At 37.7% G+C, this 14,528-nt stretch overlaps 1 protein-coding gene across 3 annotated transcripts; it reads right to left on the bottom strand.

The window, feature by feature from the left end:
• Positions 1 to 12,001: 12,001 nt before the first annotated feature.
• On the bottom strand, positions 12,002 to 14,271 carry LOC148012970 (protein SPIRAL1-like 2). 3 transcript variants are annotated; one of them, XM_087668321.1, is made up of 4 exons: positions 14,126 to 14,271; positions 13,162 to 13,287; positions 12,763 to 13,077; positions 12,002 to 12,549 (listed from the first exon to the last, which is right to left on the bottom strand). In XM_087668321.1, exons 3-4 carry the CDS (start codon positions 13,057 to 13,059, stop codon positions 12,472 to 12,474), a joined length of 375 nt encoding a protein of 124 aa, XP_087524447.1. In that variant the 5' UTR covers positions 13,060 to 13,077; positions 13,162 to 13,287; positions 14,126 to 14,271; the 3' UTR covers positions 12,002 to 12,471. The 3 variants fall into 3 exon arrangements, with proteins under 3 accessions (XP_087524447.1, XP_087524449.1, XP_087524448.1); XM_087668323.1 differs by having other exon boundaries at positions 12,763 to 13,073; XM_087668322.1 differs by lacking the exon at positions 14,126 to 14,271 and adding an exon at positions 13,468 to 14,048.
• Between the last annotated feature and the right edge of the window lie 257 nt (positions 14,272 to 14,528).

The following is a 14,528-nucleotide window of genomic DNA, read 5'->3' as shown; positions in this document are numbered from 1 at the left end:
CACACTAAGTCACCAACCTACGTCATCACACTGAGTCGCCAACCTCTACTTCATCACACTAAGGAAAAACACTGCCACCACATTGAGGGAGAGCCAGTGAGATATATATGCCAACTATCTTTTTTATTTTTTAAAAAAATAGTAAAAAATAAATATTCGTCTTTGTCTTCTCGTCTTCTTCTCCATCTTTCCTTTCTTCTTCTTACTCCTTATTTCTTCTTCTTCTTCTTCTTCAACCTCTTCTCCCTCTTTCTCACTTCATCTTCTTCTCTTCTTTTACCTTCTCCTTCTTGCTCTTATTCTTCTTCTTTCTCCTTCTTCTTCACTCCATCTTCTTCTCTTCCACTCCTTACTCCTCTTCTCTCTCTTCTTCTTCTTTCATTTCTTCTTCTTACTTCTTCTCCTTCGCTTCTTCTCTTCTATCTCTTCCTCTTCCTCCTTCCTACTCTTCTTCTTCTTCTTCTCCAATATTCTTCTTTTCTTCTTCCACATCCTATCTTCTTCTTCTTTTCCCCTTCTTTCCTACCTTATTCTAATACTTCTTCCATCATTAGACGACTTGCAAGCTTCCCAAGAAGACACAACAATTAATAGCACATGTGCAACCTTTCCACACAAGAAATCCAACAAAGAGACTATATGAGTTTGTGTTTTGTATTTGAGATTTGAGTTTTGAGTTTTTTGTGTTTTTTTAGTTTGTGTTTTTTTTGTTTTCCTACCCTAACAATGTCTATCTTTGCAATCTCAATCCAATGAACCAATTCCTTCCAATTCGGCCTTCGTACCTAGCCGCATGGGTTTCAGAATGCTAGCCACAAATGCAAACAATCGGAAGCCCATCAATTTCATCCACGCCCATGCACAAGCCTTCTATTCTGCCATATGATAGGAGTGTGAGAACCTTGATGGTTGCACCATCCTAGGTCCCAACAATGGAACCAAAATGTTGAGTCTAATGCACCAACAATCAAGACTTTGGATGGACTTCTATTATTTTAGAAAAGTTGCAACTCATGTCAGCACGATAATCACTCACCTTGTCTCTCAACACTTCACTCTAACTAATCAAGCATCCTCCTCTCCAACCCAAGAAAGTGAGAATAAGAGACTAGCTCAAGTTTTAATGAACTCACCTAACTTACCTTCGTGTTTAATGACTCAAAGGCTTGAAGATGGTTCCACAACAATGATCAACACAATCCAATGTCCTCACTCTGTATCCACCACCAAGCACACCAGCAAGTCTAGTAGAGAAGACGAGAAAAGCAAGATGATGACAAAGAGCTTCACCTTTCCTCAGTCCCTTTCTTAACACACCTCTCACTCTCTCCCCCTCAATCACCTTCAACCCAATGGAAGCAAGATGATAGACTAGAAAGATTGAATAGAAAGCTTGAGTAGTCACACTGACAAAGCTTCCATAGCATGAATGTGCCAAAAAGGGCCCATACTACTCAAATTTTCCACCCTTATATAAACATATGATTAGGGTTAGGGTTAGGGTTTGTGCCCCTTTTGTGTTTAGGGTTTCCACAACTGTGATTTTAGGGTTTGCACCCTCTTTTGGGCATCCTACCCATTTAGTGTGGGCTCTAGGGCGGTCAATCCTCATTGCATGGTTGAACCTTAGCCTAAATAGACCAAGCCTATGCTAATCTAATCACACATACATGTGCACAACTCATGTAACACTTGCGGGTGCGACAAATACAACTTTGAGTGATAGATACAATTTGCAATGGGAGTGAGCCTAGCTCTCACAAAGTAATATATCCATGATAATATGATGATGTCCATGAGTACAATAATAATACAAGTGCACTAGTATTCCAAAAATTAACACACCAAAGTTTCAAAAATACTTATCCATCAAAAAAGAGTTTCTACACTTGCACTTCCAGTTTTCCTTCTCAAAATGATGTTAACATCCTCTCAAATCTTAAAAGGAGATCAAGGATCGTGTAATGACCGCAGTCTTAAGGTATTGTGAAACTCTAAAATTTTCATATTTTCCTTGTATGCATATGGCCTAAATCTTACTATTTATTTGCTTTTACAGCTTAATTCTTGTAAACCTTACATTTGATGTTCAAGAGAAGCTTAATTCTTGTAAACATCATATTTGGATGTGTGTGTGGTACCGAGATTGCAATTTGGATCTCGTACAACCTCTGATTATGGCATACCATGAAAGGTAAGGCCTTTTTGGTATTTTTTTTAAAGTTATCTTGAATATATTTTTTTATTGCCAAACTTTATTGTCCTCCTTGCCTTGTACATCTCATTAGATCCTGATTGTTTATGATATTCCCACACAAAGATGCTTTCTAGCCAACTCAACTAACGGATACTATGACAATGTGAAGCAGTAAGTTCCATGAGAAGGAGGGAGAGGGGGAGGGAGAGGAGGAGAAAGAAAAGCACTAACTATGTTTTCCTTTACCAAAACAATTCTTTGGAAAAGCTAGTAAAGGGCTTTGAGGCAATGGTTCAAGACCATGAAATGTTGGACAACACGAGAATTATTCTTTGTAGAGTGTCGAAGCAAGGTGACGGCCATAGCTGGGGATGGAGAGTTTGCTACAATGCAAAACTGCTCCTAGAACACCTACTTGGGCAACAAATAGGCAATGTAAATTTATTTTTTGTTAATTTAACCCCGCACAGCCTTAACAATTTTATACTTAGTCTCATTTCTATGATTTTATGCAAGGTGAGCACTCAACAACTTATACAGATGATGACCTTCTATTTAGAGCAGAGATTATTGAAAATCTAATCAATTTTGCTTCTCATCAAAATCTCTCAATACCACCTACGTGTATGGCCCTCCAGCTCCATGCCCAAAACCCCGATTCGGAATGCCTAATCCCCATCCCAATGTCATTGACTTAGATTATTTTCACTCGACTCACAACATCGACTAATTGGACAATTCTGATATAGAGAGGATGGAAATATCGTAAATGTGCCAAAATTATAGTATTCAAATAAAAAATTTCCCTCTTGTACATAATCCAAAGCTTTTGTAATCAAATTTCCATAATGGGAAATGAAATTCAAATAGTTTTTGTATCACTTTTCATCCTTCTTGCAATTTTACATTTGTATTTCCATTTGTGCTATTGGATAGGTTGAGGCAAGAGGAAAAATTGTTGAGCAAAAATGTCCTTGCATAAAGCATTTCTCTCTTTTCTCTGGGGTACTTGCACATAAGGTTCATTGTGATTCATGTTATTTGCAAACAGGAAAAATGTATCTTAGACAATGTACTACACTTTTGGATTACATATTCTATTTACCTTGTAACCATTGCACTTGAACAAATAAGCAGCAATGATATTTAGGTCCTCATTTGTTAGGTCCATTCGCACTTGACATAAATAGACATTTTCCCTTACACTGAGTGTCATTAAGAGCTCATCCTCCAACCAAACTTCCAACATCATCATAGGATTATCAGCATCATCTTGTAAGTCTTGATCAATTTCCACAATCTTTCCATTCACATGTAATATATAAAGTCTGAATAAAATTTTGTGATGCAATCATATATTTGCAAATAGTAAATTTCCATTCCTCTTTGGACATAATCTCACACACTTCTTTTATATCCCAACTCTCTGACTAGGAAGTCTATATATTTCTCCGATTTGTATATGAATATTGATGTTGGTTTTCAAACTTCCTCGTCATTAAAAAAATCCACAAAAATAGGTAATGGCATGAAGATTGTGATCTTCACGTGTCTACTAGCTACATTAGGCCATAGATATATTTGAATAGCTTCATAAACCTTTAATCTATAAGATTCATATGTTTCCACTTCTAGGATTGCCCACTCTGCATTATCTAAAGCTAGGAGTGGAAGAGGGCTGAGAGATCCAAATCCTGTTATGGTTAATGGTGCATTGTAAAATTTGACATTTAAAAAAACCCCATCCTTGGCCAATGACGTGTTAGAGGTCGCTTTGTATAACTACTCACCAATAGAGTCGTGAAATGGAATCAAAGATTCCAAGTATGCTTTCAATAGGTTGCCAATCTTCAAGGTTTGATGGATATATATCTACAACCCTAAACAGACTTCAATAAATTCCCGAAACATAAAAACTCGGTTTCGAGCCTATTGAAAATTTTTGAACTTACAATTTGGTCTATGGCATGGCATGTCAATAGGCCAGTTCTGCAAACGTAGTTCTGAGTGCATATATGCATGTTGTATAAGCACCTCCTTGATTTTTTTCCCTGATCTTTCGACCTTGAAATCCTTGACTTGCTCCTTGTAGGTGTCAATGAATTCATTTCCACATCATCTTCTCTTCCTTGTCTGCAATGTAACCCAACTACCATTAGAGATGGTAGAGCAGGAATCCAGATATTGTTGTCATGATCAAAATTGTTGTAGATTGTGCTTGCTCTAATAGAAGAGGAGGGACATCAAGGACGTGAGGCTTCCATTGGCATAGAAGATGAAGCAGAAGAAGACATTGAGCAAAAAGAGAGAATAGAATAGAAAATGTTGTGCAAAAATGAAGGGGTAGCATGCACTTTGCTGAATTTTTTTCTTTTGGAAAAAAGGGAGAGATACTACACTTGAGGGAAAATGTTTGGGTGTATTTTTTAAGAATTTCAAGAAAATGTTCAGGATACTGCAAAGTTGTGCAAGACTGATAAGAAATGTGTCCATCTACTATCTTTAATTGTGCCAATATCTCTTGTTTCTTGTGCCTTCACAAAGTTATGCTCCAGAAATACCTAAAAATGCTTCTTTTAAAAAATCTATAAAAATGAGATAAAAGACTTCAAAATTAGAAAAACCCTATTTTACCATAACAATAGCTCTCCTCCTATTGGTTGAGAGGCTTTCTCTCTCTAAAACTAAAAGGTCCAAACTTGAGTCCAAATCTCCCGTTATGGCATTCCATTTTTTTCACACCTCTAATTCTTCTACAATCAAAGGATTACTTAGCTCTGGCTCTTTTTCTTCAACTAAGACAAACTTATATAGGCCTTTTTCAATAAGCATGTTTGTCACATAGAACTTCCATGATAGATAGTTATTCTTTTCTAGCTTCTCAATAATAGGATTTTCACAATTCTCAGCTATTATGACAAAATTGATTACCAAATAGTAAGCAAGATTTTTGTAATCTTTTGGAAGAAGTACACAACAATAATCCAAGCAACCTTTTTCACGAATGCTCAACAATACATATCCTCTACAACTTGTTTATAAGATAACCTTGTATTTGCTTCTTCACAAGTACCTTAAAACTTACATATTTAAAATTTATAACTTGTACACTTGAGAACAAGAGACATAGCTGAAATAGCAATATACCCTAAAAATCTTGTTTCCAACTTTTGTAGAGTTAAATGGAGCCAAAAGCAATCTCAAATGGCCAAATAGCTAAGCTCATATGGGCTTATCTACAAAATATGCATTGTTCTGCTTGCACATCAAATCTCATTGCAATCTCATATTTTTGCTCTATCTTGCTATCGTCGATGCCTCCATAAGCACTATCCAAGGGAAAGAGTGAGAGATTGGGAGATCTTCTTACCTATTTCTTGCTTGCTTAATCCTTTCTTCTTCTTCTGCACTCCAGCCTCCAAAACAACCTTCAACAACGGTGCAGCTCTAGTACCATGTCACGAATCATGTGATGGAGGGGCTTGTTCAGACTATTCTATATTGAACACATAAAACACATGCAAGGAGAAACTTACTCAAGAACAAAAAAATAGAGATGGAGGCTAAATTGTTTTTTTGGAAGCTTTTATTTCTTCTTCTATGCATCATACAATGTAAAGAAAGCATAGATAAGATAAAATATAAAAGAAAGTAGCCTACTAAGTCAAACATTGAATAATTGATCGTATTACTCGATTAGCACCATAGGTATGCTCGCTAGAGGTAAATGTAATAAATCAAATATAATATAAGTTATGTCAATGGCCATGTCATAATTATAATAACCATCGACGCACTGATTGTAAACATGTGAACCCATCTAACCAATATTCCATCGTCAATGTCCACACATGTTGTGCTTGCCATCTTTTAAAAAAATGTTTTATAAACTCTTAAAAAGAACTTAATTATAAGTGTTTTGTCTTTTGGGAAACCCCCTTTTTGGGGACACCCGATGGCATCTCAATGATCCGTTGTAAATATTATCAATAAAAATATCAAATTAGTCATTGCATTAAACCAAAAAAGAAGAAGATCTCTAGGCTGCGTATGAACAATTTAAGGCACCACAGTCTCTAGACAAAATCTCTATCGTCTTTAATTTTCTAATTCCTTAGAAGCTCCAAAAACTTTTACCTCATTCAGACTAGTGCCCACAAATGCCATAACTTTATCTAGTAATTTGGAGGAGACTTCTATAAGAACTTCTTTCAAAATCACCAAGTTTGGTAGGAACAATCCTACCAATCTTTGCAACATTCGACAAGAATGAGGAAGCACTTGTTAGACAACAACATCATTCAGTATGCCTAGTACCACTCCTTAGTAAACAACTACAATGACTCAATCCTCTGATCTTACCCAAAAGGCATAGCAAAAACTACAATCCTACACTACATGGACACTATAATTTTCTAAATGTGTGTCTACAATTCACATCCCAGTTATAGATGACCACAATTATAAAAATGGCACTTTCTTCAATTAACATGTTACCAATTTTCCACCTAAAAACGGAGTTGAGCAAAAATCTTTAAAAGCAAAAAAAAAAAAAGGCCCACGCTACCAATATGAGTGTACAAAGTAAGGAAACAAAGATTATTGGTTTTAATATAGCAAACTAATGTATATTAGAGCTAGCTACCATGTTAAGTTGCCGCCTAACCATAATTGAGTTTCACAACATTGAGGACTTACCAAACATTGCACCTGATTGGACTACGAATTCTCTATAGCATGAGGTAGCTAATGAAGGAAGCAATCATCAAGTAAATTTATTTCCATATATGCTTTACTCCATACAAAAAGTTTTATCAAATATTCTGATATTAGCATATTACATGATGGTGGTACTTTGTATGGCTTTATCTAAGAAACTAATTAAGAGGTTGCAACTAGAAACCACCCCATCATTATATAAAGTCAAGCTTGCCTTTCAAGGGATTAGATATAATGGTGCTAAGACTATAGATTTTGAGAAAACCATAAATGGGTGGCTTGCTCGTAAGAATATCCATGAGGTTAGATCATTCTTGGCCCAGCTATTTCTATTCAAAATTTGCAAGGAGTTTTTCACTTATAGCTCCTCGTTTGATAATTCTTTTTGTGTAAGAAGATTATAGTTAGATGTGGAGCTAGCCAACACAAGTCATTTGATACATTGAAATATCTTAACTCATGTAGGAGTATTACAATTGTCTAACCACTTTGTGTGACTGCACCACTTAAACACACTACCATGAATGAAATGCATGGTCCTACATACATGGGTTGTAGAGATATTCAATCTACCATAGTTGCATGTAAAGAATATTTTTATTAGCTAGACATAAGCATGATATTGTGAAGTATGTTTCTAAATGCAATGTTTGTCTGATCACTAGAGAAGTTCAAGCTGCAAGAGGGATGTCAAAAGAGATCATCAACACTATTGGAGTAAAGTAAGGCTATCCACTCTCACCTACTCTCATCGAGCTATACATTGATGAGATATCAAATTGTATTCACACAGATTGAGAGGAGATGGACTTGGCCTTGGGAGAATATTGATACCTTTACTATTGTATGTGGATGATATTCTGCTTATCTTAGACACTCCATAGGGGTTATAGCACCACTTAGATGCATTATTTGTCTTTTGCTAGATACATACCTCACATTGAACCTTGGGAAGACCAAGTTTATGGTGTTTAATACCACCCAATGGATCAAATGATTAGTGTCTCATTTTACATATGATGGAAAGATAATGGAGCAAGTCCAAAGATATGTCTATCTTGGGATTACTTTTTTGGAGTTGAGATTCTCTATGAGGTGAGCAATTAAGTATAGATTGATCCAGTGCTATGTGACCCATGGAGAACTAATGCATGCACATACTATTGTAAGAACCCCAAACAAAAGTCTGTACTTTGAGACCTTGGTTACACGAGCACTTTTATGTGGAACTCCTGTTTGAGGATCAAGCCTCTACCATATGAAAAGATCCATAGCAAAACAATCATATAAGATAGAGAGGAGGTTTATGATGGACACGAGCAAATGGAAAGGCTCCTCATGATAATGATCTAACAAATGATCAAGAGTAAGTCTTCATGCCACATGAGATAATTAAGGTGGAGGTGGGAGCACCACCTATCATGGTTAAGGCCCTTTTCCAAATAGTGACTTTTATGCACGATCTTTGGAGCTAGAGATACTCTAAGCTTACTCTAGAGTGATCTAGATAACTAACATTCTAGGGTGACACTAAGTTCTAATATGCTTAGATAAGTACATGGCAATAGATACATACACTACATATGAATCACCTTTTAGCTCGATAATACAACTTAGACTCCCCTTTCTTAGAGCTCTACCTAAAGCTTAATAGGATCATCATTATGGAAATTATCCGACCATACTCAACTAGGACATGGTCAAAACCTACTGAGGATCTACATACGAAGATGGCTTTCTATCAAAAGCATCTTCAATCTTTGTACCCTGATGATCTTGTGATCCAACCAAGATACATGGACACAAGCCTATTCCATGGAGTTGGTGTGCCATTGGTCAGTTCTGCACATCCTCACACTAGCTACCAATAGAAACTACGGAACATATTCACTTCCCTTGGAGAGCCAACTCTACTAGTTTTGCAAACTTTCCAAAGACTGGGGAGCACTACATATGCAAGTGCCCAATGTATTATGAGATCAAAGGGAACTTCCATGTTTGTTATGAGAGTGATTTAGACACTATCCAAGGTGACGGACTTCCCAAAACAATGCCACCTTGGACTCCTCTTGGAGCTATCCTAACATAGGGGCCACCTCCAACAATTCTGAGGGAGGAGATACATGGCAAGACACCCTTAGTGACTTTTTTCAAAGTTGTAACTGCATCTAGAACTTCAAAGCACAATCCAAATGGACTCATGATTCCACCAACAATAGAAGTCACCTTAAACAAAGCCATCAAGAGATGCAAAGCATACTACCTACAAAACACTAGTTCATGTCCCCACTTGAGGCACTATTGGAGGATATAAACAAACTACATGCCATTGAGCAACACTGCCCCAACACTTCAACTTGTCCATATAGATTAAACCCATGAGAAATACATTAGCATGATATTAATCTTGATATCAATTTCATATTGTATCATATTGCTAATGTTTAGTCCTTTCAATCTTGTGTTTCTTAGCTACATATTTTCTCTTAGATTATGGTTTTTCTATTCTACTTGGAAAATATGGTAGTTCCTTAAACTTCAAAAGCATATATTATTGTTTCATAGGATGATTTATCCTTTCATAGACATTAGTATAACTCTCCCGCTCCATTTGCATCAAACCTTATAACTTGCCTAGCACAAGCATTTTCATCATTTCTCAACTTAGCCAATGTTTTCATCACCTCATACTGACCCTGCATTTCTCACCTATGTTTTTCTTTCTACCCATCTCTCTCTCTCTCAACCCATATTTCTACGTTATGATCAATCCCGCTCTTCTATCTTTCCCATCCACATATTTTCCCCTTTAGGCTTATTCACTTTGACAAGCTATGGCCTTTAACCTTCCTCATCATCTTCCCTAGGGTGCAAGTGCAACACCTAGGAGTGAGGGTTAAACCTAAGCTCCTACCCTAATTCCAAGATAAATCCAAAGACTCTTACCGGCTAAATCAAGAGCCAATGAGAGGTATATTTATATCAATAAGTTCATAACTTGGAAGCAAAAGAGTATGGTTTTGAAAGACTCACTTGCCAAAGTACTTATGCGCTTGACAAAACTCAAGGAAAAACTAGTAATAGAAGTGGTTACCACCAACACAAAGATTGAAGATTAAGTAAAGATAATCACAACCAAAATTCAAAAGTTGAAACAATAAATGAGGCAAATCAACACGTACAAAAGGGGATCGAAGCAAAGAAGAAAGCAAACAAGAGGCCTTGTTTGACAAACATATCAAACAATGAAATTTCAAAATGGGTGACTTGGTTTTCTTTATTCAATTGAGAGCCACAAATAGAAAATGAAATTTAGAGCATTAAGACCCTTTCAAGTTCCTCAAATCAATAGGAACAACAATGTGGAGCTCAAAACTTTAGATGGAGAGAGTGTAGCCTTCTTCAATGGAAGTTGCATTAAGAAACGCTACTCGCCACTGCACCCATTGCATGAACGCTCTTTGTGATTACCACCTATATTCCATCACTAATATTGACCATAAAGACAAAGAACCCATAGCACCAACCTATTTGAGGTTGAGAATCATAACCTAGAGAGACCCTGTCCTCAACATACTAATTAATGAAGGGGCAAAGAACAATATACTTACCTTCTAATAGTTGGTGAACCTAATTGCAAAAGAAGATTGCATCCCATGCACATTTGAAGGACTCCCTAAGGGATAGCATGATGAAACACAAGAGGGACTAGCTAATGAAGAGCACCAAGGATGTTTGGAGACATATAGGCTATAGCCAAACCAAGGCCAATATTTAAAGAAAAATAGTTCAAATTGATGGTGCTGTAAAAAGTCATCAGGCAAGGAAAGAACAAGCAACTTTGGCATTTGGAAACATAGAAGATAAAGTCAACATTAAAGCAAATCAAAATGTTTAAGGGATATCAAATTATGGACCAAAGATAAACTTACACTAACACAACTCCAAGCACAATTTTGGCTGCCAAAAATGAAGACTACTAGACATGAGAGTCAATGTGTAATTTAAGGAGAAGTCATCACGAATGAATTCAAAAAGCCTAAGCACTAAGTTAATTTTGGGGTGAACAGGCAGCCCAAAATGCCTAAGCAGTAATTACTTTTGGGTCATGATATATTAGAAGCTTTGACAACTTTAGTAGTTGGTATTCTTTTTGGTACTAATGACACCTTGATGTGGGTTTCTTTTTGTGCCACCAGCTCCCTGTTGTGGATTATAACTAAAACTCTGATTTGTATATTAGTATTTCTGTCTAATACGCATTTGAGGCTTTGATAAGGATGTTACTAAAAACCTCTCTCTCTCTCTCTCGCTCTCTCTCTGTCATCAGATACCATCCTTGCACCAGAGCTTTATGGCTCAAACTTAAAACACACTCAGTCAGTGAACCAACTAAGATACATCAAACCATCCATCTCTTTAACAAACACACAAACTTCTATTGAAAGCTTCCCCTTCCATTGCTTTTGTGGAAGCACAAATTCTTATACATCATCTGTGCATTACATGCAGTTCACAATTTCTTTGGCAGTAGCTTTGCAGCTGAATTTCTAATTAGTTTCTAGCTAAATAACAGACATATTTTCTTAAGCATCAGTAATAGGCTGCCAATTGTAGACCATTAGTTCTCATCTCATAGACTGGTCAAATTAAAAGTTTACACACTATCTAAAACTGCAGTCCATTGAAGATGTTTCAGTAGTTAAGTTATCCAAGCTCCCCAAAGGAAAAGTTTCTGGGCACTCAAATCACTCATAGCTAATTCAAGTAGGACCACCCAAAATTAAAAAACAAGACTTGCTGCTACTCAGAAACATCACAGAAACTATTGAATCAGTTGCAAATCATACTCTGGTCCCAGAACTGTAGACATACATGCCACTTACAACTAACTAGCTTGACTAGTTTAAATTCCACATAAAAATACACTGCCAAAATCTTAGACAGTAACCATATTCTGCACAGTGGTACATCGCTTGGCTTGGTTATGGTAGACTTTACGTAACTAAGGAGGTACATTGATTGGCTTGGTCATGGCAGACTTTATGTTAAACATACATCACAGTCCACATGCACAGAGAGAAAGACAGACTGACAGACTGACCATTTGTTCAGGGAAGTGGGCAAGGCATACAGGGAAAGAATGAACATAACACAGTGCAGTATAAAGAGTTCTCAAAACAAACCAACTGCCCCTACTGTAAAGTATCAAAGCTTGAAACAAAATGCAAGATGTGGGAGAATGTCTTAATATAGGGAGCTCCTGTTGATCAAATTTATGCAACTGCCCCTCCAGATTACTTTCCTAGCACACTAATGTCTCTGAAATTGGCATTGTCAGGCATTTGAAATCCAAAGGTTTGAGTCTAAGCCAGCATATAATAAAGAGTTATTTGAGCTGGAAAAGCTGCCATAAGCTTTGGAAAGCACACCATTACTACGTCCGTTTAAAATGTTGCTCAAATCATAACAGCACATTGCAGAGCCACCCGAACATAAAATGCCACATTCGTAGCAGTGTGGTTGTCCATTAAAACCTGCTGTTGGTGCGATGTCTAATTCCCCCCTCCAAACAGGTAGCCAAGCGAGGAGCCACCTCCGGGTGCCGATACTACTTTAGTAGAAGGCCGATCCTGCAAAACAAATAGCAGACTTCTTCTTAAATATTTCACAAGAACAAAGGGGGAGATTTAAGGTTGCACTTGACATCATGACACACAGTATCCATTCCAAATCACATCATCCCACAGAAAATACAGCTGAAATTCCACCCTCCCTCAAACAAATTTGGTACATTGTCCACAAACAAGCAAACAAGAATGCAGTTAAGGCCAGCAAAACCCAACTGTAATGAAATTCCCAGTATTTTGTCCATCAGCCCTGTGATAGTTATTAAGATTTCTTTCAAGCTTTCCGGCCGGTACAACATCTGCAATGCTTCCATTCTCTTCTGCCCTTGCCAGTGCTGAAGAGGAACTTTTGGCAGGTTCCACCAAGGGTTCATCAGAAGGCAGTGTGCTCTCTTTGGGTGGAGACGCTGATTCCTTATCATCTGGTGTAGGTAGTTTTGGTGATTCATCTGACCCAAACAAGTACCCCAAGGAGCTCTGTCCACCACCACTGCTCACACCTCGACCCTTCATTTGCTTTTGAGGTTCTAACTGCACGAAACAAATCAATTGAGTTTCTTTGAATAATCAAATCTAGGAATGTAAATACCAGGTGAACAAAGTCACAGATCAAACCTGTCACTTGTACTTGCAAAATTCACCCACTAGAGGAATAAATGTCCAAAAGGTGATGCTGCTGCACAGATGTCAGATGGACCTAGCTGTCGCACAAGGTGTGATGCCTTCCAGGAGGAAGATGCACTGCAAGCAGATCACATCAGGTGAGCCATGATTTGCTCACATTTCTCACAAGAAACACAAAGGCAAGTAAAAACCACTCCTACAAAGACACAGTATTGGGACAGAAAAAGGCATCCAAGGTTCTCTAAAATACGTTGACAATGTACGGAACAACTGCAAGTAAAATGAGATGCAGCCAACCATGATGCGAATGCCTGAGATGTGCAGAATGCACTGCGCCTTGAATGATTCACTGTTGCTGATGGCATTTAGCATCGTAGCATGTCCAAAATAGGGCTATGATGTTTAAGAACAAATCCTGCAGAGCAATTCCCTGTTACTGATGCCGTTTAGCATCCTAGCATGTCCACAATTGTAGTACACGATGTTTTAGACCAAATCGTGCAGAGCAATTCCCTGTTACTGATGGCGTATAGCATCCTAACATGTCGGCACTTGTGCTACGATGTTTTAGACCAAATCGTGAAGAGCAGGAGAAGAGCAAGCCATTCACAAAACCTTCACTGTTAACCTAAATCCTGGAAGTCCTAAAAACAGAGCCTTCCCCGTTCTCTCCCCTGCCACAGAGGCAAACTTCTTGAACAATTGCAGAAACCCTAGCTCTACGTCCAAAATGAGACCCCTTTGTCTATGGAAATGCAGACAGACCCTGTTACAGAGGTCCAAGCCGACGGCATTCTAACAGAACATGAAGCAAAAGGGGTTTTTAAAAAAACAACAACAAAGACAAAAGCCATATCTGCATCTCAAATTGAGCGAGAGGGGGAGAAAAGGCAGACCAAACCCTAGGTTCTATCAGAAAACAGAGAATGTGTGGCAGGGGAGGCAGGGGGCTTACCCGAGGAGGAACTTGGCGACTGTAGCGATGGCGGAAGACCCCCCCCCCAACTGTTTTGGGCGATGGGTGAAGTATGGGTGAAGTTTTAACATTATTAGTTATTAATAATAAAATTATTGTTGTTATTATTATTTATGCCATGATGAACATGATGATGATGATTGCTTACATTACACAATTTCCTCTCCCACGTTTGTTCCACCATTGCCACAATTTGCCATGCTCTTATGCACTGTGCACATGCGGAACCGGGCAAGGTAGCTCTTGAGCATCATGGTAGTTCTCGTGACAATGAGAAGTAACCGAGGGCGACCGAACAAACCCTTGTTACAGGTTGAAACATTGTCACTTAGATGTTTTAATTTAAACTTTAACAAACGAGTTAATGTGTCATACTAAAGAA

This window comes from Lygodium microphyllum, chromosome 26, assembly GCF_053477565.2.
Source record: "Lygodium microphyllum isolate KBCC chromosome 26, Lygodium_microphyllum_v1.1.10, whole genome shotgun sequence".
Taxonomy (NCBI): domain Eukaryota; kingdom Viridiplantae; phylum Streptophyta; class Polypodiopsida; order Schizaeales; family Lygodiaceae; genus Lygodium; species Lygodium microphyllum.
The sequence above is the reverse complement of the archived record's forward strand: the minus strand, read 5'-3'. Positions and strand labels throughout refer to the sequence as shown.

Excerpts from the sequence above, each read along its gene's own strand:
- LOC148012970 (XM_087668321.1), bottom strand. The coding sequence starts at position 13,059 with ATGAAGGGTCGAGGTGTGAGCAGTGGTGGTGGACAGAGCTCCTTGGGG. Across the intron at positions 12,550-12,762 it reads ATACTGGGAATTTCATTACA|GATCGGCCTTCTACTAAAGT; the intron begins GTTGGGTTTTGC and ends TTTGTTTTGCAG.